The 27,307-nt window shown below is 37.5% G+C and overlaps 1 protein-coding gene and 2 pseudogenes across 1 annotated transcript; 2 read left to right on the top strand and 1 right to left on the bottom strand.

Moving 5' to 3' along the window:
* Nucleotides 1-989: 989 nt before the first annotated feature.
* On the bottom strand, nt 990-5,740 carry LOC101984137 (annotated as a pseudogene).
* A 4,672-nt stretch (nt 5,741-10,412) lies between these two features.
* LOC101996177 (trypsin V-A-like) lies at nt 10,413-16,140 on the top strand. The gene is made up of 5 exons (XM_005365875.1): nt 10,413-10,449; nt 12,815-12,977; nt 14,296-14,546; nt 15,330-15,466; nt 15,991-16,140. The coding sequence occupies exons 1-5, from the start codon at nt 10,413-10,415 to the stop codon at nt 16,138-16,140; spliced, it is 738 nt and encodes a 245-aa protein (XP_005365932.1).
* Nucleotides 16,141-22,597: 6,457 nt separating this feature from the next.
* Nucleotides 22,598-27,307, top strand: part of LOC101995891 — a 5,368-nt pseudogene continuing 658 nt past the window's right edge.

Raw genomic sequence — 27,307 nt, 5'->3', positions numbered from 1 at the left:
AGAGAAACATGACAGTTGAGGAGTTCACCCACATGGTTAAAACCTCCGTGTTTTATAAATGCTTTTGAATGTGGATTTAATTCATATACAGTTTGTATTTTGTGACTGCTTGGATGAATTGAAGTGACTGAGAAGCAAAAATTTAGAGGAAAAATGTATTTAAAAATATTATTCAAGGGCTTTAGAAATGGCTCAGAGGTATACACCATACAATATTTTTGCATAAGCCCAGAGTTTGGTTTCGAGCATAATGTCAAATAGCTCTTAAAATAGTGTTCCTGCAGTACAAAGATAACCAACACCTCTTTGCTCTACAGACATGTTGCTTACATGCATGGACCTCCATGAAGGCTCAAATATATATATAACTAGAAACAAATTTTTAAATTTCTTTTCTTCAATTTTCAGTACCTAAGCACCATAGAGATTCTCAGCTTTTAAAAGATTAAGAAAAAAATAAGGAAGACACTGCACTGCGTCTTAGGGTATGCAAGGCTCCAGGCATCAAGACTGCTCATGATGAATTTCAGTTTGTCAAGAAAATACTAGAATAATTAGGACATTTGTGATAATGTAGTATTATGCTATCTATCTTAAGTTATGAATATATAATCTGTCATGAAGCAATTCTGAACAGGTGTGTATGGTACCTACATATTAAAACAAAATGTATCATACCTGTTAAAAATCATTAGTAATTGTCAAGTAAAAATATGCTGATAATCTCAAGCACATTAACCACTGTAGCTACTATACCTCACACACCATAGAAGGACATGAGAAAATCCTTATTGTTAGATGAATGCTTCATTATTTACAGTTCTCTCAACTCTCAGACCTTGTTCTCATTTACCAACAAGTTTTCAGAAAGTGCCACATAATAGGATATAAGAATGAAATGCTCACAGAGATGGAGCAGGAGAAAATATATTTATTCTGTCTTCATTTCAAGAGGAAGAAGAAAGGGAAAAGGATAAGGAACAACGTGATTAATGAAAGGGAAGAGAACTCAAATTGGCAGCCATGGTCTCTCGAATCCAGCTCAGATAGTTGTAGACCTTGGTATAGACACCAAGCTTGCCTCTCAGTGCACAGCCTGTACCCCAGGGAACAATGCCCTGGATCTCTTCATGGCAGATGACAGGGACACCAGAGTCCCCCTGGTCAGAATTAAAAAAATACCATTACCATATACTTATGTGAATGTGAGAGAATGGACTCCAAGATGGTTCTTCTTTATCATGGGGCTAACACAGCTGGTATTGACACCCTGGAAAGCAATGCAGACTCCCTGCATATCTAACTGTAGTTTTTCTATTCCAGCTCATCCTTTCTCTATAACCTTGACTTTTCTAATTAACATATAATATCAGGAAAGCCTGAGGATTTGGGTTATTACTTCCCATTTTCCTTGGTCTCTTGGCAGAGTGGTAATATCCTGTAAAGTAGCTTCTCTGACATTTTCTTTTATGTGATATTTATACACCATCTTATGTACATACTTGACTCTTGAGGCAACCATCAATAGCACAATGAGAAAACCTGTTTGTGTTTTCATCATCGGCTTTTGTCATCTCACATGAAATCTTCCAGACAAAAGTGCAGGCTTCTCAGCCAATAGGAAGACACAGAAGAGGAAAGAGAAAAGGTATTTGTTTAAGCAGGAGTAAAAGAATAGTCACATTGCAGGAGTCCTTTCCACCCTCCAGGAAGCCAAGGCAGAATATGTTGCTGGTGCTTTTGCCTGGGTAGGAATTTTTGCATGAACTGGAAGAGAGGACAGGGGCTTCCAGACACTGAAAAATCTGGGTATTTGCTGGGTATTTGCCTGTTGTGAGCAAAACTGGGAGAACACTTAGTATCTTCCATGAAAAGTCTGATTTTTTTTTCAATTTGCCAAACATTTGTAATGAAAAATACTTTTGTTTTAGAAGTTTTCTTCATTAGTTTTAACTAGCCTGCTGTTATTTTTATGACAATATCATCATTGACTTCAGATTTCAAATACTGGGACAAAGTTTCCTAAAAGGGAAAACAAATACTTGGGTAACTTTTCTATTTGTCCATTGCGATTTTATTACTTCCACATCCCTGATTACTCTAGTTTAAATACATCAGCATCTTTCCAATAGCTCATTCTTATTGTGTTTTCCACATTGTTTCAGACTTCAAACAGTGTATTCCAGCATCACCCATTTTGAAACTTCTGGGAATATGACTTACAATGAGAATTTGGGCATGCCAGCACCAATATACCTCCAATATTTCATATCTGTACACATGGAACTTACATTCCATTGACACTTACCTCCAAGGTTCACAGTATTTCCCCAGCCAGACACAAAGCATTGAACACCTGTAGATAGGCAGGATCTGGGCAGAGAGATTGTGGACACTTGGGAGTTGAGGATGGCAGGTGACTTCAGGTTAATCAGCATGATATCATTGTCTGTGGTGTCTTTGTTGTACTTGGGGTGGCGAATTATCTTTTCTGTATCAATAAATTGCTCCCCACCCTCAAGGACCTGAATATTGTGTTCTCTCAGGCAAACCTCATGTTTTCTCTATTAAAAAAAAATAAGGAATTCCTAAGGATCCCTGTTGATCTGTTTTTCTTCCAAGCTCAAAGTTCAGAGTACCATCTTCTTAAAGCATCCAGTCCTGTAAAGTCTATGCAGTTAAGGTAGTATCCTGTCCTACTGCCAATGTGCAGGATAGAGGGTTCCTTTGTATATGTCCTGTCAGTACATATTCACAAAGGACCATTCCCTCAGAGGTGGAAAGGGAGAACTCTTGGGCCTTAGAACACAGGAATTTGAGTATTATTCTCTTACTATCCCTTCTATTAGTGAGCTGCAGACAGTACGCACTGTTCACTGATGAGGGAGCAGCTGGAAAGATGGCTCAGCTGTAAAAAGCTAGGCTCACACTGATGTTCAAGGCCATCATTCAATGACACCTGGTAAGGAATGGAATTCTTCAGACAGTTGTAACCTCCAATGATCTTGCCATCATCATCACTAGCAGGGAGAGCAACTGGGAGAGAATTAGCACAAGAAGTCTTGTCTCAAAATTAGTCTTCTATATGAACTTTATTCAAACCAATCAGAAAAGGCATGTGTCCTCCTGTTGAGCAAAATGTGGGTGTATTGTTTTAAAATGTACAATTTCTTTTAACTTCAGCATACATTCTTTTGATATCCCTGCTAATAGAATCTAAATTTGTAATAGTTATTTTCATACGCTCATAATATGTCTATCTGTCTTTCTGTTTGCCTCTCTTTCTCTCACTTGCTTGCTCTGTGTGTGTGTCCTGTGGAGAACAAAAACAACTCCTAAGAAACCACTTTATCTGTTTACTGCATGGAGTCCCAGTATCTATCCTGAGACCTAAGGCTTTGGGGCAAGAGCATTTCTATAGGAAACCATTTTCTGTAGACAGAAATTTCTGTCCCACCCAGTCCCACAGTCATTCGGTCATAAATAAATACACAGAGGTTTATTTTAATTATAAACAGTTTGGCCTATTAGCTTAAAGCTTAAACTTATTATTAACTACCTCCTACAACTTAAACTAATTCGTGTCTATGTGTAGCCACGTGGCTTGGTACCTTTTCTCAGTAAGGCATTCTCATCTTGCTTCCCCTGCATCTGGCTGATAACTGCATTTCATTTCCTCTTCCCCAAATTCTCCCAGTGTGATTGCCCTGCCTATAATTCCTGCTTGGCTACTGCTCAATGTTTTATTAAATGAATATGAGTGACAAATCTTTACGGTGAACAAGATTATTATCCCACAGCAATTTTATAGCTCAGTTACTTCAGTTTACATTCTGGTCTTCTTTATATCTAACACAAACAAATTATTCATTTAGTTAATTTATTAGATAGTTTGTACACATCATTTCATCACCATCCCATGTTTTTCTTCCCCAAAGCTTCCTTTTATTCCAGTTAGCTACTGTACATATAGCAATGCATTTAGCAATTTTGGAAAATAATACTTTCATTATTCATACTAAATGCCATACATTTAAATAATTTTATTATTGATATAAGCCCCCCAAATTCCTTATAATTAGAAAGACTGTAAAATATCTCTGGGCCATGCATTCCAATATCTTCCAAACATTAGAGAATTTACTAAATCAAACCCCATTTAAAATTGGATGAATTATGCCTTAAATTTAGTTGTATTATCCAAGAAAAAGAAATCTTTCTGTTGTTCACTAATAAGTGATAGTATAATACAAGACTGATTTCATTAGTAAACATTTTTTGAGATACAGCCTAAGGCTTTATGCATGGATAATAGCATATCTCTTCCCATTATGATAACTCCATTAGATCAGCAGACTTTGATGTTCCATGGAATCAGGATTTAATGTTCTGACCTTCTTGGAGCAGATAATGTCTTCAGTTATTTAATACCACTTCATAAAGAAGGAAAGACACACATATGTGTCATGTGCCCCGTCTTTTCTTTTCTTGACTAACCCATAGAACACATAAATGCAGTAAATAATGTTGTTTGATCTCTCTTATCTATTTGGAGTTGATACTCAAAATCACCTTTACTGTTTTTCCACCCACAAAGCCCAAACTTGAATGTATGATAGATAATTAGTGAAATGTTCTTTGAAAGATTCACCAGCAGCTCCCAGAAAAGCAAGGAAGGTGAATATCTTCAGGGCTTCTCCATTTGACTGGAGTCAACACCAGGATGAAGGCTTTTCATTCACGGCATTGTATACCCCTAGTTTTGGTTTCAACAGACAGGACCAGAGTGCCCCCCAAAAAGTTATATCATTGAACACACACAAAACGAAATTTAGAGTTCTGTTCTGAAATGGATGAAAGGTGATTCAGCACCAAGTTTCCATATCCCCTTTCCCCCAGTTTTCCATAAAGGTAATTGGAATGGAAGTCACAACTCCAGCTGGCAACACATTCTTATAGTAGGAATGCATACTGTAGAAAGATCACAGGACGGAGCTCAAGTTTCCAGAATTTTAAACGAAAATTTAGGAAACTAGTTCTCTTAAGAGTGTGTCTTGTTTAGAAGTACAGCCTTAAACTCATCACCTCCTATGTTTACTTAATATTGGGTCTTTTAGAAGTATATATCTTTTCTTAAGGTTTGCCTGAGATGCCACTTTGATATTATCTTCCTATTGTTAGAAACAACCATTTTCTATGAATAAGAAACTTACTATTAGTTTAAATTATGCTGTTTAGAAAATAGAAGCTTAAAGCATGAAAATGGTTTCACCTATATATATTTCATTAGCATTTTTGTCCTTTCTGTGACTATAATTACACAGGAACTAAGGAGTAATGGTTTCATTCTGGATCCCGGATTGAGGGTATAGTTTATCGTAAGCCATGGAAGCAGTTTACAGCTGATGGTTTACAATTGTGTGTGCTCTTAATTCTCATCTGGGCAGACCAGGAAGCAGTGACAGCAAAAGAAGGGGAACTGATCACTCCCTTCATAGTCTTTCTCCCACACATCTATGACTGCTAGTACTGGAGGATTTGAGCCTGATCCATCCATTTTCTCTAATCTGTCTAGGCTCTCAGTGGTGGTAGCTGGAAATCAACTCAGGCATAAAATCTAGGACCTATAATCAACCTGTAATTCCTGAAAGATGCCCTGGGTCAATTGTAGCTCAAGCTTCTGGAGGTGACCACCAATGACTGGTCTAACCTGAGGCCCACACCATGAGATGGAGCCCATATCTGACACTGCTTAGATGTCCAGGATCCAGAAGTTGGATGGCTCAGAGTTCTAGGATATAACCAAACAAGACTACCAAAAAAATGGTATAAATGAATCTTAATGATATTTTACTGTGTTATTAGAATGGGGGCTTAGCTCCACAGTCATCAATGAGGCTTCCTCTTGCAGATGTGTTGAGAGCAGTTACAAAGACTCACAGCCGAATACTAGGTGGAGCTTCAGGAATTCTGCAAAAGAGGATGAGGAAGGAGTATAAGAAAAAGAAGGGTTGAGGGCACCAGAATACATGAGTAAATTAAGAATCATCTAAGCAGGACTTATAAGGGCTCACAAAGTGTGAAGCAACAAACTGGGACCATGGATGTTGTTATCATTCTGTGATTCTTTAGCTTGAAGCTTTTGTGGATTCCTAACAATGGGAGGGGGTGCATATGACTCTTATGTCTGTTCATGAAAACTTTTTTCTCTTACTGGGTTGCCTTGTCCAGACTTTATATGATGATATATACCTAGCCTTATTGCATTTTGTTATGCATAGCTGAATTGATACACCCAGGGAGAACTGATCTTTTCTTCAGGGAAACAGATGAGAAGTGGATCAGGGAAAGATGTGAGGGGGCACTCAGAGAAGAAGATAGAGGAGAGACTGTGGCTAATATGTAATATATTAGAGAAAAGTAAAAAAGGAAGAATAAATAAAGAGTGCCTCTAGGCATATGGCTCAATCTCAGCCACCTAGGAAATTTTCCTTAAGTATGCTTTGATTATATTTAGGCTGTAAAAAGTTTCTAACAGGAGGCATGTGATCCTAGGCGTATCTGAGTTGTTGGCGACATTTGAGGTCATTCATTCGATGATGGTTTTGCAAATGTGCAGAATACAAGTAGTACAATTCCATCAGTGCTTCCGAGAAAATTTGAAAGAAAACCTTTGGGTCTTAACAAGCATGTGGGCTCATAATACCTGAAGGAAGGCATAAAGATCATAATTTTTTCTTCTGTGATGGTGAAAACTAAAACCAGTACTTATTATAGAATCTTGGAAATGCTAGGACCAAGGAATATAAGAGCAGAAACTTCAAAATTTTGAGTAGACACAAATCAAAAGAGACACCTTGTTCAAATGGGATAAAGATGGCAGGTGTGTAGATCTATTAATTCATATCAAGATACCATATGTTATTGGTGCTGACTTGGTGCTTCAGGACTTACTGTTTTCCCTTCTAACTGTTGTTCTTACTTGTAATCTGTTCCTTTCATGCTTTGGTCTTGCTCCCTTTGTTTATAATCCAGTTTGTTGGAAGTATGTATTGTGATTTTAAGCTTAAAGGAACTCACAATGAAGAGGCTTCCTGGAGTCTTGGCATACACTGTAATTTGTTTCATTGAAATTAAGCCCAAGTTGGCTGCAAGTCTTCTGTATCTGAGACTATCCTTGAAAGACTGGTTATTGTGACTTTACTGACACTACAAGTATGTGTCGTGTTCTCCTCTACAGAAAATTTGCATATATACTACCTTTCCAGTATTAAACTTTGAGAGATTCATTGAAGTGGTCTAAACACATTTTTCATTATGAAACAGCCATGAAATTTTGGGTGCCAGTCTCAGAAAGTTGTGGGTCACATATGGAATATACCTCACAGTCTTGTATGTTGAACAATTCTTTCACAGTTTATGGGACTACTTTGGGAGGCTGTGTAGAGCAGGAGGAAGTGGCATATGAGGTCATGACTTTCTATGCTATATCTAGTTCTAATTCTTTATTTTCTCCCTGTCATGAAGTTATGAGTCTCCCTGTCAGTGGTTTCTACCACCATGGTTTACTGCCAAAGTATATGAAGCCAGGTATCATTAGACTCAATCCAATCAAAAAACCCTGATAAGTCTGTCTTTCCTCAAGTTGTTATGTCACATAATATTTACAGCAATACAAAAGTTCCTTGATTTCATGCCAATATGAAAGATATCGCATTATAAAACTAAAGAAGAACAACAAGGTTATTATAAATTCAATCTTAATTTATCCAGTTATCATTCAAGAATGACCACTAGATAATAGGCATCCTCTAAAACTATCCATAAGTTTACTGAGATCCTATAGAAATGTTAAATTTGAAGATATTTAAGGAAGCAATAGCTTCATACAGTATTCATTCAACTTTTGTAAAGCTGTTGTTAAACTGTCAGACCACTCAGAACAGAATTATCCCATGTGATTGGCAAGATCTAGTTACAGCAGTACTGAAAACTAATCCTCAGTTACAATGGAAAATGTGGTGGAGAGAGGATGCTAGGTACATAGAACTGTGAAGAATGTGAAAATAGATCCAAATCTATCACCATGCACAAAACTCAAGTCCAAATGGATCTAAAACCTCAACATAAAGCCAGCCTCATAAAACAGAAAATGGCAAGTGCACTTGAGCACATTGGCACAGAAGACCACTTTCTAAATATAACCCCAGTAGCACAGACACTGAGAGCATCAATTAATAAATGGGACCTCCTAAAACCGAAAAGCTTCTATAAAGCAAAGGACACAGTCAACAAGACAAAATGACAACCTACCAATGGGAAAAGATCTTCAACAACCCAACATAAGATAGAGATCTGATCTCCAAAATATACAAAGAACTCAAGAAATTGTTCATCAAAAGAACAAATAATCCAATAAAAAAATGGAGTACAGGCCTAAAGAGAAACTCTCAACAGAGGAATCTAAACTGGGCTGAAAGACACTTAAGGAAATACTCAACATCCTTAGTCGTCAGAGAAATGCAAATCAAAAACAATTCAGAGATTCCATCTTGCATCTGTAAGAATGGCCAAGATCAAAAACACTGATGACAATTTATGCTGGAGAGGTTGAGGGGTAAAGGGAACACTTCTGCATTGCTGGTGGGAATGCAAGCTGGTACAACCCCTTTGGATGTCAGTGTGGTGATTTCTCAGAAAATTAGGAAACAACCTTCCTCAAGACCCAGCAATACCACTTTTGGGTATATATCCAAAAGATGCTCAATTGTGCCACAAGGACATGTCCTCAACTATGTTCATAGTAGCATTGTTTGTCATAACCAGAACCTGGAAACAACCTAAATGCTCCTTGACGAAAAAATGGATAAGAAGCATGTGGTACATTTACACAATTGAGTAATACACAGTAGAAAAAAATAATGACATCTTGAAATTTGTAGGCAAAATGGATGGAGCTAAAAAAAAAAAAAACCATTATCTTGAGTGAGGTAACCCAGACCCAGAAAGACAAATATCATATGTGCTCACTCATAAGTGGTTTTTAGACATAAAGAAAAATAACAGCCTACAATTCACAATCTCTGAGAACACAGACAACAATGAGGACACTAAGAGAGACATACATAGATCTAATCTATATGGGAAGTAGAAAGGGATAAGATCTCCTGAGTAAATTGGGAGCATGGAGACCATGGGAGAGGGCTGAAGGCGAGGGGAGAGGATGGGGGGGGTGAGAAGAGAAAGAATTCTGTATCAATCTGATAAGAACACAGACTGATTCCACCAGTGCTTGTGTGCTATTTGTAAATTACCCTACTACTTTGCTCCTGATACTACTCTCAACAATGAATTTCATAGGTACCTTATAGACATGTAAGAAGACTAGACTTATACAGAGAACAGAGAACACCCTAATAGCATTACCCATAAAGAAAGCATTTCAGGATCTCCACTAAATGCATGATACGCAAATAGTAAAAATCTCACAAAGATTTTAATTTATTTCTATAAAAAAATAAAATTTAGTTTATAGTTATTCAAAGTAAAAAAACATCACTAATTGTTAATAAAATAAACACAATATTATAATTAATTGTAATTATGTTGTTTTGCCACTAGGTAATTCTACAAAGCGTAAGTTGGCCCTGAACTTGTGATAACTCATGATCTCCCTGACTTTCAGGTTCAGAGACTAAAATTATGTGCCACCATGCAAGGCAAAAGTTATTTCAAATTAAAGAATTATTCATTTCTAGAATTTTCCATGTATTGATTTTCTTTCTTATCCAAAGGTAACTGGGTCACTGCTTTTACAGATATTGAAACCCCATGTAAGTAGGATTTCTACATCCCTTATACTTTGTAAGGTTTAGATTATTGAAAAGTAATTAGGTATCATTACTATGCTTTTTCTCTTAATCTACTATATTTTAAATAATAAAATGATTACTTTCACCAGGAAAACAAGCTGTCCCATTAATAATGACACCATGATAAGTCAGAACTTATCCACATCAAAACAGCCAATATATCAAGTTATGTTGTTATGATAACTTCTTGGAAAATTGTTCAAATGTCAACAAATCAGTTATCAACATATTTGGTTGAGAATCTGGAAAGTTTTAGCTGTTACGTGTGACCTCATACCAATACATTTTCCTTTTGGGAAGACTGGTTCCAACCAGGTGGGTTTTCCACTTCCATTCCCACAGCTTTCTGGGGTAAAGTTAATTAAGTCTTGAGTTATGCTCCACCTGTCACAGAATAGGATTCTAAATTTAGATTTGTGAGTTTCCAGTGAAATCATTTTTTGGCACCTGAGACCACAGTGTCGTTGACAGACATGAAGGTATAAGTACTCATGAGAAAAACATCCGTCTTATTGCCTGGTCCTGACCCAGTGAGCAACCATGAAGATTTTCTTCTTTGTTCTACTCAGAACTGTTGGTGAGTCTTTCAAATTAATGAATCTACAAGAGTCAGAATTGTAAGTTTGTAATTTGTTCTGGGAAAAACAACAATGTTCATTGAATATAAGGGCTGACAACAAAAATTCAAAAAGTAGAGGCATGAGTGTATAGTGCCTATGCTTATTAGAGATTAAATCTCACTTGATAGTGGAAATTCATAGTATCAAGAACCGATTCTCAAAGGTTGTCTCATAAAGAATCAGAAGGTGTTTTGAACTTCCATGTAGACTCCAGAAATTTAGAACTGAAGAGAAAGTATAGTATACACACACACACACACACACACACACACACACACACGCTTCCATTGACTTCTAAGAATTCAGAGTGAAAGTAATCTGTACTACTTAATGGGACCATGATCACCAAAGCCTAAGTCCCCTGAACATGAAGCTGTAGTTATTTACCCAGAAAATCCCAACAGATGCAAACATTTTATTCTCATTGATAAAAATCTCAGACTGTGCTTTCAGACACTTTTTAAATGAAAACTTTTTAATATAAACTCAGAAGTCAAGCAGTTGTGATAAAAATGAGTGTTTTAATACTACTAAATTAATTTTTAATGCTACTAAAATTGTATTATTAAAATTTAATACTTTTCTATATGTAATGCATTTGTACACTTTTCTAGAAGTTTCTTTCCTAACAATATTTGAAGAACTGAATAATAGAACAAATTTTTTGAATAAAACACATGTAAGGCTGTAAGAAATCTCAATAGATATTGGGGAAATATGAAAATGCTGGCTAACTTGTTTGATGTAGGATAGTCAGACAATAATAAAAATAGATTCAAATAGACTTTTAACTTTCACTTGTGTTCTTGTGTTTGTAGACAAGAGTGTTTTGTTTCATTGAGATAAAAATTTCACCTGTAGTTTGAGCATACTGTTCTGAAACTCACTGTAGAATGTTAGTCTAGAGCTCATATTCTAGAACTCATAAATTGACAAATGGTATGGTAATTAATTCTCAACTCCAAGAAAGAAGTTGATTAAATACAAAATCAAAGTTGTCATTTTTCTGTAGGATGGAAAATTCTCCAATAGCTTTTAAGAGTTTTTTAATGAATTTATGTAGGTAGATTTTTACATTTTAACATTTAATCAACTTCCACAAACATACACCCATAAAACTCCTGGAAGGTTTCCGTTGGTGGGGTGTGTGTGTGTGTGTGTGTGTGTGTGTGTGTGTGTGTATGCATGCCCACGTGCTGGTGTACTTATCTGTGAATGTGAAGGTCAGACATCAACTTTGTATATCTTTCTCTTATCCTCTACCTTACATTTTTGAGACAAGGTCTCTCTCTAAACTTAATAGTTTCTATTTTAAGCTAACTGACCACTGGGTTCTAATTAATGTCTCTGTCTGCAGTTGCTCTCCCTCCAATCCAGCACTGGGGCTATAGAGCCTGTCACTATGCTAGACTTTCATGAGGATGCTAGAAAACTGAACTCAGGTCCCAGGCCTGCACAGCAAATTATGCCTACTAAGCCACCTCTCGAACCCATATTGCAAATCTTTCTACATATTTGCATGAAAATTGATGAGGTGACAGATTTAAATGGTTAAATCGTAAGTGGTGGTGATAGAACATTTATTTTCTAAAGAGCCTCTGATCTGGCTAAATTGGTAGGTGTTTATGAATCTATGTGTTTATGAATGGAATATGTACTTGTGTATATGTCATAATGAAAAATTAATCAAACAAAGAATATATTTTAATAGTACTTGCTTATTCATCACTATATAAGTAGGGTCCATGCTCAAGGTACAGAGAAATGAATAATCATAAAGATTACATAAACCCAGTTATATTAGCCACTTTACTCATTGTTGTGAAACAACCAGACAGGAACCACATAAGGAAAGAAATATTGTTTTGGCTCATGTTGAAGAGGGTGTGGCCAGCCTTGGAAAGCTGTGCTGGAGATGATTTATAATGGTCATGGTTGGAGGGTAAGGCAGTGGGCTCTATGATACTGACAGTCTGGAAGCAGAGAGATATCACTGGTGCTCATCAGGCTTTCTCCCCCTCCCCTTTGTTTCAGTCTCCCTACCTCACAGAATGGTGCCACTCATGATTCGAGTGAGTCTTCCTTCTGCAGTAAAACCTCCACAGTAATAACCTCACAAAGATAGAGAGGTGTGTTTTCCAGGTGGTTCCAAATCTAATCAAGTCATCAAGAAAAGTTAACCATACCATGGATATGCCTTGACTGTGTGATGCTGGAGAGCATTGTCATCTCTTTGGACCTTAGTCTGAAATAAGGCTTCTTGGTGCATGAAATAATATGATAGGGCCATGTAACAGAGAGCTCCTCGCTTTTCTCCCACAGCTTCCTTCCTCACTCAGGAGAATGATGAGAGGATCGTTGGGGGCTACACTTGTCAGAAGCATTCTGTCCCCTACCAAGTGTCACTGAATGATGGATCTCACATATGTGGGGGATCTCTCATCACTGACCAGTGGGTGCTGTCTGCTGCGCACTGTTATTCTCCGTAAGTAGCCAATATTCACATCCTTATGCTCTAAAGTCACTTTATCCTAAAGGCCTACCAAGTTCAATTTAGCAAAAAACAGATCTATGCTTGATAGATTCTCTGAGACTCATTGGTCATCCCACAGTTTTATTAGGTATGGCATTAATTTATTGTGAAGCATTTATTATGATAGCTGTAACATGGGTGTATACTCTTACAGTTCATTGCTGTCTTCCTAAATTACAGTGCAAAAGAGAGAGGAGAATCGTTTTTGATAGATCCTTAGAAGAGTTAACCAATCTAGGCCTAATATTACAGATCAATCAGAACAAGACTACACACCATGTTAAAAAAAAAAGGACATGAGCCGGGCGATGGTGGCGCACGTCTTTAATCCCAGCATTAGGGAGGCAGAGGCAGGAGGATCTCTGTGAGTTCGAGACCAGCCTGGTCTCCAGGACAGGCTCCAAAGCCACAGAGAAACCCTGTCTCAAAAAAAAAAGGACATGATACTTCCAGTGCCACAAGACAAATAATTTGATCTGGTCCCTATATTTATTTCTATTCCTCTTACTGTTGCCTTGGAGATTCTAACAAGTAGAGAGTATCAGTTAATATTTACCAATATTCTTTCCACATGGAAATACTTTGTAAGATATGCTTGGTTTCTATTCCTATGCTTCCCAATTATAAGATGATGGTGGTCTACAAGTCTCTGCAAGCAGTGACTCTTACTAAAGAATTCTGTATCCCATGCAATGATTAATTGTGTGTGCTTACTTCAGTGATTCAGTGCTTAAATAGAGAGCTATGTTTATGCTCATGATTGAGGGTGTTGGAGAAAGGAAAGGGTATTCATGTTGGATACTTAAACTTATTAAATTTTTTCTTCTCTTTGATATTATGGTATATAATTGCACAATCTTCCATTCCATTTTCTTCCTTCACATCTTCCTCCCATACACCCCTCCTTAGTTTCTTTCAAACTCATGACCTCTTTTTATCATTAACTGTTCTTACATATGTGTGTATATATAACTTGCTTGGTCTCTATAAAGTTACTTGTATGTTTTCTATATTTATATGCATAGTATGTTACTATAATGTTTTCAAGGTTGATCATTTGATATTGGTTAACAAATTCATGGGCTTGTCCCTCAGTAGCACTTACCTAAAGCTCTGTGTGTAGGGTTGAGGCCTCAGGGCCTTTCCCCAGTACCTTAGCCTTTCTATTGGTGTCATCCTTGTCCAGAAATATGCCCACAAATTCCCACCAGCACGACTACCTAAACATGAGCTGAACAAGGACACTAAAACTTGTAATCTTTAAATCCAGCAAAATACAGGTGCGTCTTGGGGAACACAACATTCATAAACTTGAAGGTGGTGAGCAGTTCATTGATGCAGCTAAGATCATCCCCCATCCTGATTTTAGTATATGGACTGTTGACAATGACATCATGCTGATTAAGCTGAAATCACCAGCAACCCTAAACTCTCAAGTATCTACTATCCCTCTGCCAGAATGCTGTCCATCAGCTGATATGGAATGCCTTGTGTCTGGCTGGGGCTTTCTGACAGGCAAGTGTCTCTGTGATATATAAAGTAGTAAGTGTGAGTACTGGAAATGAATAGTGCCTTAGTGACCATAATAATGATTACACACAGAAATAATCACACCGACACTATATTATTTAAATTACTGCTTGGCCCATTAGCTATACTTTCTTATTGGCTAACTCTTACATCTTAATTTAACAAATTTCCATTAATCTGTGCATCACCACGAGGTCGTGGCCTACCAGCAAAGCTTCAGCATATTTATCTCTGGTGGTGGCTCCATGGCTTCTCCCTGACTCGGCCTCCTTTTACCCAGCATTCTGTTTAGTTTTCCCTGCCTTGCTCTGTTCTTTTGCCCTATCACAAACCAAGACAGTTACTTTATTCATTAACCAACAAATGCAATACATGGACAGAAGGACCTCCCACAGCAACTGATGAGTTAAAAACTATAAATAGAGGAAGTATCTGGAACAGAGGCCATTGGACTCCATGCTGACTGAAGCCTCTGCACTTGAGAGCAGTGGTCACTGATATTAAAGTCAAAGAAAGAGTTAAGCTGATGAATAAAACTATTTAGAAAACCAAACTAAAAAAAAAAACTTTTCTACATTATACATTGTTTTTATATTTTTATTTTCTATGTTTTATGTATGCATGTTTTTTGCACATCATATTCATGCCTGGTTCCCTTAGAACCAGAAGAAGCTTCGAAAACCAGTGAAAGACACTCTCATGAAAAGTAATAGAAAATAGGAAATAAATATTGAGTCAGTATAAATAATTCAACTTCACCCTTAGAATCTGCAGCTGAGATTCCTTCACTTCTTCAGTGTCTGGATGCTCCTGTCCTGTCAGACTCGGTTTGTCATAAGGCCTACCCACGTAGAATTACTAGCAACATGTTCTGTCTTGGCTTCCTGGAAGGTGGAAAAGATTCTTGCCAGGTAAGATTCTTGTTGTCTATCTCTATCACAGTGTCTGCCTCCCTTACCTACCATATTTCTCCTAGGAAACAAAATAGTAAATCTGTGCCTGGCTCTCAATCTGGGAGGTGAAGAGAGACTTTGAGAAAACATATGCTGGTTTTCCATTTGCAGTGTGATGATGAATATTATGGGATGGGTAAAAAGCCGAAGAGCTGATGCTTTGTAAACCCAAGCAGCCTTGTATTGTGGGATGAAGTCCTTAAGAAAGAGACAGAGCTTAGGTGTTATATTAGATCTCTACAGCCCTCAACATTCTGCACCCTCCCATACAATGATTTCAGAAGAGGGGAGGACACAAAAATGCACAGAGTAATGTAAACAGGGATACTGAATAGATTGGAAACTGGATTTTTAAGGATAGTGAGTGTTTTGTGGAGGATGAGTAGCCTACAAAAATAATCCCAGGATCATGGAAGAAAATTTTGAATCCCATTCTTCCTCAGTGTATAATCAAGTATAAATATCTTATCATTGTTGCCCAGATGGACTCTGGTGGCCCTGTGGTCTGCAATGGAAAACTCCAGGGTGTTGTTTCCTGGGGTACTGGCTGTGCTCAGAAAGGGAAACCTGGTGTCTACACCAAAGTCTGCAACTACCTGAACTGGATTCATCAAACCATTTCTGAAAACTAAGTGCCTTTATATTTTCAGGTGTCACACCCTGGTGACCTTCCTTCTGTCTCTACAATCTATGTGGAAATAAAACCTTTTTCTCTGCTTTAACCTTTTGAAGTTTGATGTTAAAGTGAGAAGTCTGGCATAGGTGAACAAAAGTACTCGATAAAATATTGACAAATAGAATCCAAGAACACATCAAAAACAATCATCCACCATGATCAAGTAGGCTTCATCCCAGAGATGCAGTAATGGGTAACCATATGAAAATCTGCCATTGTAATCCAGCATACAAACTGAAAGGAAAAACTAAACACATGACTATCTCATAAGACTTTGAAAAAGCTTTTAATAAAATCCAAAACCACTTTATGATGAAGGTCTTAGAGAGATTAGGAATATGGGTAACATACTTAAAATTAAATAAAAATAAAAGCAATATGCAGGAAGCCAACAGTCAATGTCAGATTGAATGAAGAGAAACTCAAAGCGATTCCACTGAAATCAGGAACAAGACAAAGCTGCCCACTTTCTCTATGTCTATTCACTATAGTACTCAAAGTTCTAGCTAGAGCAATAAGACAACAAAAGGAGATTAAGGGGATTCAAATTGGAAAGGAAGAAGTCAAACTTCCACTATTGGCAGATGATATGATAGCATACATAAATGACCCCCAAAATTCTACTACAGTGTTCCTACAGCTGATAAATACTTTCAGCAATGTGGTGGGTTACAAGAGTAACTAAAAAAAAATCAGTGTCCCTCCTATATTCAAATGATAAACAGGATGAGAATGAAATCAGAGAAATAACACCCTTAACAAAAGCTAAAAATAATATAAAACAAATTGTGTAATATTAATCAAACAAGAGAAAGATCTGTCTGACAAGAATTTCAAGTCTTTGAAGAAAGAAATTGAAGAAGATATCAGAAAATGGAAGAATCTTCCATGCTCATGGATAGGTAGGATTAACATAGTAAAAATAGTAATCTTACCAAAAGCAATCCACAGATTCAACATCATCCTCATCAAAATTCCAGCACAGTTCTTCATAGACTTTGAAAGAACAATACTCAACTTCATATAGAAAAACAAAAATAAAAAGCAGCTTGGTATTGGTATAAAATCAGATGCACAGAACAATGGATTAGAATTGAAGACCATGACATTAATCCACACACCTATGAAAACCTCATTTTTGTCAAAAAAAAAAAAAAGTCAAAATTATACAAAGGAAAAAAGGAAGCATCTTCAACAAATAGTGTTGGCATAAGTGGATGTCAGTAGAGAGAAGAATGTAAATAGATTCTTATCTATCACCCTGCACATAACCCAAGCCCAGCAGATCAAAGACCTCAATATAAATCTATTTACACTGAACATGATAGAAGAGAAAGTGAAACTAGCCTTGAATACATTGGCCCAGGAGGCTACTTCCTGAATATAACACCAGTAGCACAGACACTGAGACTGACGATTAATAAATGGGACCTCCTGAAACTGAGGCACTTATATAAGCAAAGTGTACCACCAATAAAACAAATGGTAGCCTACAGATTGGTAAAAGATCTTCACCAATCCTCCATTTGACAGAGGGCAAATCTCGAAAAAAATATAAACTTAGTTATAAAAAAAAAAACAATGACCTCATGAAATTTGCAGGCAAATGGATGGAACTAGAAAAAAAATCCAGGTGAGGTAACCCAAACCTAGAAAGACAAACATAGCATGTGCTCACTCTTAAGTGGATATTAGGAGTAAATTATATGATAACCAACCTAAAATCCACAGCCCTGGAGGGTTTGATAAGAAGGAGGACTGAGAGAGGAATGCATGAATTTCCCCAGGAAGGGGAAATAGAAGACATCTCCTGGGTAAACTGCGGGAACAGGCAGGGGGCTTGGGGGAGGGGAACTGGAGGGAATGGGTTGGGCAGACTGGGTGCAGAAGGCTGGTTAGGGTCAGAACGGAGACGGGGAGTAAGGAACTCTTTATGGGAAAGCATTTCAGGGTTAATGAGAAACCCGCTGGCAGGGAAACCCCCAGGAATTCATAAGGATGACCCCAGCCAAGACTCCTAGCAATAGAGAGAGGGTGCCTGAAATGGCCATCTGCTGCAATAAGATTGGTGACTGCCCTGTCATCATGGAAGTAGATGAGGAGTTCCACAGCCAAGACCATCGAAGTCCTAGCACTCACAACTCCAGCCCCGGGAGATTTAATACACTCTTCTGACCACCATGGGCGCCCTTTACATATGGAGCTTTACACAGGGAGAAACATATATGTAGGACAATTAATAAAAACCCAGCGACAGATATCGGGGTTCAACCTGAAGGTCAGAAAAGCAAAACAGCCAGCCACTGGCTCTTACCTCTACCTCAGTCTGAAATGGCGACCCTGTCTTGAAGAATCTCAGGATGAGACTGTGTCTGAGAGCGGTTTCCTCCCATTTTATATTCCTCTCTAGGACTGGGATTAAAAGAGTGCACCACTATGGCCTGGTTTCTATGGCAAACTAGTGTGACTACTGGGATTAAAGGTGTGTGCTACCTCTGCCTGTAAAACTGCCCAGTGGGTTGTTGGTTTTACTCTCTAATCTTCAGGCAAGCTTTATCTATTAAAACACAAATGAATGCACAAATAAATATACCTAAAATAATGATAATAATACTACTAATAATAAATATACATGTTCTTTCATAGTGCTTTAATCTTTTATGGCTTGTTTAAACTCTTACTTTGTATTTCGTTTTTTGCTTTCCTATTATGAGATCACATCATCTAATTATTTAACATAGTTCCATATCTTCAAGTTACTAAAAAAATTGAAATATAGAGGATTTAATTTGTGAATATGTATTCTGTGTATACTTCTTAAATTTATCTCTTCCTGAACTTTTCATTGAAAATCTGAGGGATTAAATAAACCTAGGTGGTCATTATCCACCTATTTTGTTTTCTTTTCTGATTCTACTGCTTATTAAATAATTTTTAAATTTTATTTATTTATTTAAAAATAAAATCCTCAGCCGGGCGATGGTGGTGCACGCCTTTAATCTCAGCACTCGGGAGGCAGAGGCAGGCGGATCTCTGTGAGTTCGAGACCAGCCTGGTCTACAAGAGCTAGTTCCAGGACAGGCTCCAAAACCACAGAGAAATCCTGTCTCGAAAAACCAAAAAAATAAAATAAAATAAAATCCTCCATGAAAAGTCCTAAGTGGATGTTTTATTTCCATTTTGCAATTCTTACCTAATGGTCTATGCCCTGAGTTTTGCTTTATGATATATAAATTGTTTCAAACCCAAGGTAAACAGGGATACAACTTACAACTGTCATTATGCCTATAATCCACAAGACACTATCTCTGGAACTCCTGTCTGTCACACTCATCATCAGAGGTCCCCTTTTCTCTTTAGTCCCCATTTCAACGGCACCCCTACTGCTACCACATGCCTACCATTGCCTATCCTGGAGTCTGTAAACAAATTTCAAACAGAAGTCACACAGGAGGGAAAAAAACAAAAAACGAAAGAAAGTATGTCATTTTGACGTCTGTCGTAGCCTCCGCTGCCCACGGTCATCCTACGGATCCATATCCAGGCATGGACAATCGCTATACCCAACCATACCCACTGTGGTCTGAATCTTAGGGATTTCGAGACTTGCTGGTCTCCAAATTGATCACTTCTCATGGGCAGGGCAGCATCAAAGCTGTTTGTGGCAAGATGAGATTGACACTCTAGTCTGTGTCTGGTGGAATATTGATTTCACGGCTCTCCATACCAAGCGTTTGCTTAGCAACGTCCACTAGAATTCTCCTGTTACCTAGAGACTCTTCACTGAGACTAGGGAATCCAGGTCCTCAAACTCAGCATAATCAACACTTTTCAACTGGTCTGGATTGCTGGGTTCACGTGGTAAGCGTATATCTGACATCTAATCATCTAAAGAATTCCTTAATGGGATTGTCTGTCATCAGAGGGCAGGTTTCCCAGGCAAACTGTGTAGGGTGGCGATTTGGGAAGATGGCGCCAGTTGACACTGGGTTCTGGAGCAGCTTCAGGTAGCACCTGAAGGATAAAATGGTCTTGGGGGTACCTAATATACACTGTCGTTGTTATAGCCACGAATTGTTGACACAACTCCGTCCAGTCCCGCTGACTGGTGTGCGAACGTAGGCTCTCCTCCACCAGTCTGCATACCCTCCTCTGCCAAGAAGTCTGCTAGGGAGATAATCTTCCCTTCTTATCCGTCTCTTTTGCTGAGGCTTTCATGCTATGCAAGTATTTTAAGCCCGCCTATTTAAATAAGAGCCCTACCACATTAAAATATTGATTAACACAGCTACATTTCTTTATTAAGCCAACAATATTAGAGAATGTACTCATTCAAGTTCATCCTAGTTATACAAACTTTGAAATGCATTTTTTACATTTCTAATTTACAGGCTGTTATTTATTTTTAAGTCACTTAGGGCTATTTACACCTTGTAAGGAGGATATTATTGATTTTCTGTTTTATCAAGATTCCTGATATTTTTTCAGGTCTGTAACTACTTAGGAAATAAATTTTGACTTTAGAAGACATTTTATTTTTATTTAACACGTATAAATATTAGCCTGTATGTATGCCTGTGGACAATCTGTGTGTTTGATGCTCTCAGAGGCTTGACAAGGTCTGTGTATTGTCTGGGAACCAAACGTGGGTCCTCTGCAAGAGCAGCAAGTGCTCTTAAGTGCTGATCCATCTTTTCAGGCCCAAGAAATTAAGTATCAGTATAGTCAGTGTTCATCAAAGCATCTTTTCATGTGAAATCCCTTAAATAATAAATTTATAAACAAGTAAAATATTGCAGAATTCTTCAACATATCTATGACCAGATACACGCACATCTGGTGTCTCAATTTTATTATTTTGTATTTTATTTATTAAAATATTATGCAAAGATTTAGGGAGTTTAGGGCACATGGGTTTAACACATGCAAAGTGAACAATGTGTGTTCCGTTTTGTACAATATACACTGTTTGTGGACCTTCAAAGTACAAAATGACCACTACATTTTTTTTGACATTTTGATGTCTGAAAATCCTATTTTTAAAATATTTGAACCTGGTCTACATCTATGCCTTGACTAAGCAACCCTTTGTCGCTGCCCTAGGAATAGGAAATACAGTTGCATATCGGGGAGTTGCCTCTCCACAGTCACTAACAATGCTGCTCATATTCTTGTGCTCTGAACTGCTTCAGAATAACAAGAAATGGCCAGGTACTGTGTACTCCAGGCAGTACTACTCTAATAATTAAGAGGGTTGGTCACTGAGAGAGTACAACGCTAAACAAATAGGACTCATTCCAATTTATGCATTTTCAATTTCTTCAAAAGGAAATCAAGGTGAGGTTTATGTTTTAAGTCCTATTATTGACAAATTATGTCATTTTTTTAAGCTGAAGCAAAATTTAAATACATTTATGAAGGGATAATTAGAGCAACTTGAAAGTCTTGACATAATATGTTTATCATAATTATTATCCTCAACGCTGCATGGAGAAGCAACGGTACTGTTTTGTAAAGTGGAAAAACATTCTTCAAAATTTGGACCAAGGCTGACCTATGCTTTTTGCCATCTAGTAACAAGAGACAATTAAAACCAAACCACAGGATGTTTTATCAAGTGATTTCTTCAGAGAAAACTGTTCAGACAAAGTGGGGGGTGTTGTTATAAGTGATGTCACACCCCCCATGGCGACACTCAGGAACCAAACACTAGACAAGTGCTTAGACACAGCTGTAATCCCAGCACTCAGGAACCAAACACTAGACAAGTGATTAGACACAGCTGTAATCCCAGCACTCAGGAACCAAACACTAGACACGTGCTTAGACTGGCATTGAACTTGCTGTCTAGTCCAGGGTGATCTCAAATGCAATCCCCCAACCGTGAAAAATCAGCATAAATATAAAGGATCAGAAGTCCTTTATATTTATCCCAAGTCTTCTTATAAAGAATGAATCAACATTTAATTGTTTGCTTTGTGCCTAGAAAACTAACAAAGTACATCATTGTGAAACAACTTTCAGCTACATACCAAGGGTACAAGGTTTAATATGGTCCTTTGGGCAAAAGCTTGCAACAAAAATCTTATATTTTTATCTGGGAATCCAGAAACACGCATCTTTCTACTGTGAACTTAGTAGAACTTATTTCCTTTTGCAATGACCAGTTCCCACCAGGTTTGCAACTTCCATTTCTATGTCCTTCTAGAAAATTGGGAAATACTTACAAGTGGTCCTGCATTATCTTTCATCATTCACAAACTGAAATCTATCTCTCTTTTTTTTTTCACTTTACAGTGAAATCTATTTTCTGGCATCTATGGCCCTGGGGGATCAATGACAATCTGGAGGTATAAATAGCTGTGGAAAAAAAGCCTTTATTCTATTGCCCAGTGCAGAACTAGTGAGCAACCATGAAGACCTTCGTCTTTCTGGTTTTCATTGGAGCTACTGGTGAGTCATTCAGAAGAAAAGCATCAGCAGAGATACATATTGCACATAACTGTGTTCGTTGTGTTTAGAAACAAACAATGGTTATAGAATAAAAGGCCTGAAGCACAACATTTGGTATGTACGGAAATTAGTATGCAGGTAGCATCTGTGTTTATAAAAGACTAAGTTTATATCAGAGAAGAATTAATGGAGACTAAGGGTCCAGTGTATGAGACATAGAGATGCAGAATGTGTACTGAGCATCCAGGTAGACTCTCTTGTACTTTCATTTTTCAGCTGCCCAGACCCAAATAATTACACAGAAACTACATTAATTACAACATTGTTTGACCAATGGCTTAGGTGTATTTCCAGCTAGCTCTTATATCTTAAATTAACCCATTTCTATTAATCTATGTATCACCATGAGGCTGTGGCTTACTGATAATGTTCTGGCATCTTTCTCCTTCAGTGGCTACATGGCATCTGCCTGACTCCACCTTCTTTCTCCCTGCATTCACTTTAGTTTTACTGCCTACCTATATTCTGCCCTGCCATAGGCCAAAGCAGCTTCTTTATTAACAAATGGTAATAGAACATAGTCACAGAATGCAGAGGGGAATACCACAACACTCTCTAAATTAGAGAAGACAAGGAAACAATAGTCCACATAAAAGTGTTAGCCCTTATCTCTAAGAACATGGAATTAATTGTTAAAATTAATCTGTGTTCACTGCAGAGGCTGTGACCATGTGAGTCTGAGTTTCCTGAAGACTGAACAGCTGGTTGCTTACCAAGGACAAGGGACCTGACATGGCAAAGAATTTACATGTCACAGATAAAATCTTAGCCTGTGTTTTGAGAAAACTGTTGATGAATTAATTCTTTTTGGTGTAAAGTCTCATGTCATTTTATTGGGAGAAAGAATAGTGAATTATCTATTTAAGTGTAAGCACGACCAAATTTTTATTGCTAAAACTTTGTATTAACTTTTCCCCACATTGAACTTGTACAATTTAGGACAACTGTCTTCAAACTTAGAGATTCCTCTCCAAAAATTAAAATTTTAAATATTAGAAAGCAAAAACTATGTATTATAATTAAGGACATTCATATCTACATGAAATCTTAGCAAATATACAGGTCATAATTCCCAATGTTAAATGAGGTGATAAACAGTAAAGAAATAACCAGGATAATAGGAAAGATCAGGAAGGATACTATGATTTTTTTTGTAAAATGCTCAAATAAACATTTTAGGCTAATCTCCCCCCCCAAAAAAAAGGTGAAAAAATAAAAATTTGAAACAATTATTTCTTCAGAGCAAGAATATTCTTAAGTGGTTTCTGCAAACTCCATTTCTATTACCTGCTAGAAACAGCTAGTGTACACCAATACTTCTATAATCACCATAAACATATACAACCAACAAGTTACTACATAGGGTTTTATTTATTTGTATGGATGCAGAGTCTGCTTCTATATTTAAAACAATATTTATATACTAAATAGTGGTTGCAAGTCATTTGTTTTTTGGGTCTCTGCTAAATGTGAATGCCCTTATGTGTGTGTAAAAATGTATATGCAAAAATACAAGAATTATCAAATAGAAATACACATACCTAAAGGTAAATGTTTCTTTCTATAAAAAGGTTCATATAAAAGGCACAACATAATAAGTTACAAAAATATCTACATTGAAATAAAATACAAAATAGAGAACAAACAGCTACCTGCCTGAAGTCTCACATTTCCTGATTTGATGGTGATAAGGGCGGTCACCTCATATGTGGTTAGTTTGCCTTGATTTCATGAATGGAATTCCGTGACAGAGTCTCTGCCTCTCCCCTAACAGCTGATATCCCTGCTAGTGATAGTGTCGACGAGATTATCGGAGGCTGCATGTGTGAGAACAGCTCTGTCCCCTATCAGGTACCCCTGAATGCTGGCTACCACTTGTGTGGGGGCTCTCTCATCAGTGATCAGTGGATACTGACTGCTGCTAACTGTTATAAGCCGTAAGTATCCAATATTCACGCTCCTAAACCTAAGGTCATCTTTCCCTTAGCCCTACAAAAGAATAAACAAAAAAAGGCAGACTTATATTTAATGAGTAAAATGATTTTTGTGTTTATCATTTACTTTGGGGGAGGCACGTGTGGAGGTCAGTGAACAAGTTTGAGAGTTTTTTTTTTTTCCTTCTGCCATGAGGGTCCCAGGAATAAAACTTAGTTCATCAGGCTTAACAGCAAGCACCTTTACCTACTGAGCCATTTTTTTCAGCCTACTTGATGGATTCAAAAGGGAAAAATCAGAAGTTAGATGTATTAGTAGTAATAATTGCCCTTGGATTTTTACAAATGTTTTTCTAAATAATTCATGTTTAAAAACATGAATATATATGTATATATAATCTTAATAATATTACCTCAACTGTGATTATAAAAATGTCATATGGAGTCATAAAATGTACAATATTTCTATTATAACATGAGAAAGGAGAATTTGTTCTGTGCTCTAAATATTTTCTGTCCCTGACTCCTTTCTCACTTCCCTATTAAACTTTGAGATTGCAACCAGAAGAGAAATATTAAGTTTGATTGATACTAAGTCTTCTCCAATCAATGCATTCAATCATCTCCAATCCTATTTCACCTCCAACTGTTTTGTAGTGGGCACTTTCCTCTATCTTCTGCCTGGAACTTTACTGAGATAGTGTGTTGATGGAAGGCTACTAGTTTGTTTCCCAATTGCCCAGACCCAAAATAATTACACAGAAACTGTATTATTATAACACTGGTTGGCCTATTAGCTCATGCTTCTTATTGGCTAGCTCTTATATCTTAAATTAACCCATTTCTATTATATTATATTTTACCATAAGGCTTGTGGTTTACTGTTAAAGTTCCCGGGCATCTGTCTCCTCCTGCAGCTACATGGCATCTATTTGACTCCTCCTCTATCTGCTTGGAATTCCTGCCTTGTTCTATTCTGTTAAGCCACTGACCAAAACAGCTTTATTCATTAACCAATGGGCAATAAAACATATTCACAGCATACAGAGGGGAATCCCACATCAATGGTGGTCTCTAGTTCTTCACTAGCAGTGACATATAAAGAAATAAGTATGACGAGGATAAGAGTAACCAGTGCTACCTAAAGTGAAATGAGCTGAATTCTTGAATAAGATGGTGCTTGTGTTTATGTTCATAATTAAAAGTTGGAAGAGGGGATTCTCAGAAAACTGTTAATCCTTATAAATATAGCCAACTACAGGTCCGTCTGGGAGAATTCAACCTTCATGATGTCGAGGGTGGTGAGCAAATCATTAATGCAGCCAAGATCATCTCTCACCTCAAGTACAACAATGACACTACTGATAATGACATCATGCTGATTAAACTGAACTCACCAGCCACCATCAACTCGCAAGTGTCCACTGTCTCTCTGCCAAGATCCTGTCCATCTGTGGGTATTGACTGCCTTGTGTCCAGCTAGGGTGACACAATTAGCATTGGATGTAAGTGTTACCTAAGACATAGGTCCCATATATGAGCATCCCCAGACATGGAAGTCATGAAGGTAGTCACCTGGTCCAAATTCGGATTTAAAGTATGTCTCCCTTAAGATAATTTTGAACACATGCAATCATGGAATATGTTATTCAAAGTATAAAACAAAATTTAATTATTAGAAAGATGTCAATGAATTTAAGTATGATTGGTGATAATCATAGCCTTAATACTGGGATGCATATATAACCTTACAAGATTCAGGTCAGCCTGGAGAAGGCAGCTTTAAAAAAATGTCTCTGGATTTCAGATCTGTCACCACTAACATTTGTGTCAAAGAAAAAAACTTGTTGGTTAGAACTATTTGGAAAATCTTCCAGGAAAAAAAAAAAAAACAATCCTCCCAAATTCCAAGGCCTAGCCAAATGCAAAGAAACAGAAAGTATTGTGAGGAAGAAGGACAGACAGGAAAGAAGTATCATGGGACACTATGGTTATCTTTCCATTTTTGCTCTTCCCTCTACAGACAGCCTATCTTCACATCTTCTTTGTCTGAATGTCTCCATCCTGTCAGACTCTGTTTGCCACAGTGCCTATCCACAGAAGATCACAAGAAACATGTTTTGTGTTGGCTTCCTAGAAGAAGAAAAGGATAGTTGTGAGGTACGTTCCTTTCCCTCCTCTGTCAGTCAGTCAGTCTCAGCCCTGCCAATATATCTCTCCATATAAAATGCAAAAGGCTATAACTTTGCATCTGAGAGTGGGGAAAATGGTTCAGTGCATAAAGCACTTGCTTCACGGGGACCGGGGCTGAAATTTGGGTCCTCAAAATCCATGTAAAAGCTTACAGTCACAGCATCCACCTGGGAGGCAGATGCATGGGAAGCAAAGACAAGGGATCTACGGAGCAAGCTGAACAGTAGAGTGCCAGGAATCAACAAGTTTAAGTGCGATGAGAGACTCTGTCTTGAGAAATAAAAATGGAGAACTGTGAAGGGAGAAAGCCAATATCAACTTCAGACCTCCTTAAAATGCTCACACAGTTTATGATCAACTAACTAAGCTTCCTGTGTGCTTCTGTGCTCTCCCTGCTGGTTTTTGATCCTACTGCACGTGCTGGCTTTGGGGGAGCCTAGGCAGTTTGGATGCTCAACTTACTGAACCTGGATGGAGGTGGGC

Source organism: Microtus ochrogaster, unplaced genomic scaffold (genome assembly GCF_000317375.1).
Source record: "Microtus ochrogaster isolate Prairie Vole_2 unplaced genomic scaffold, MicOch1.0 UNK4, whole genome shotgun sequence".
Taxonomy (NCBI): Eukaryota; Metazoa; Chordata; class Mammalia; order Rodentia; family Cricetidae; genus Microtus; species Microtus ochrogaster.
Note: the sequence above shows the minus strand (reverse complement) of the source record. Positions and strands in the feature narration are given on the sequence as shown.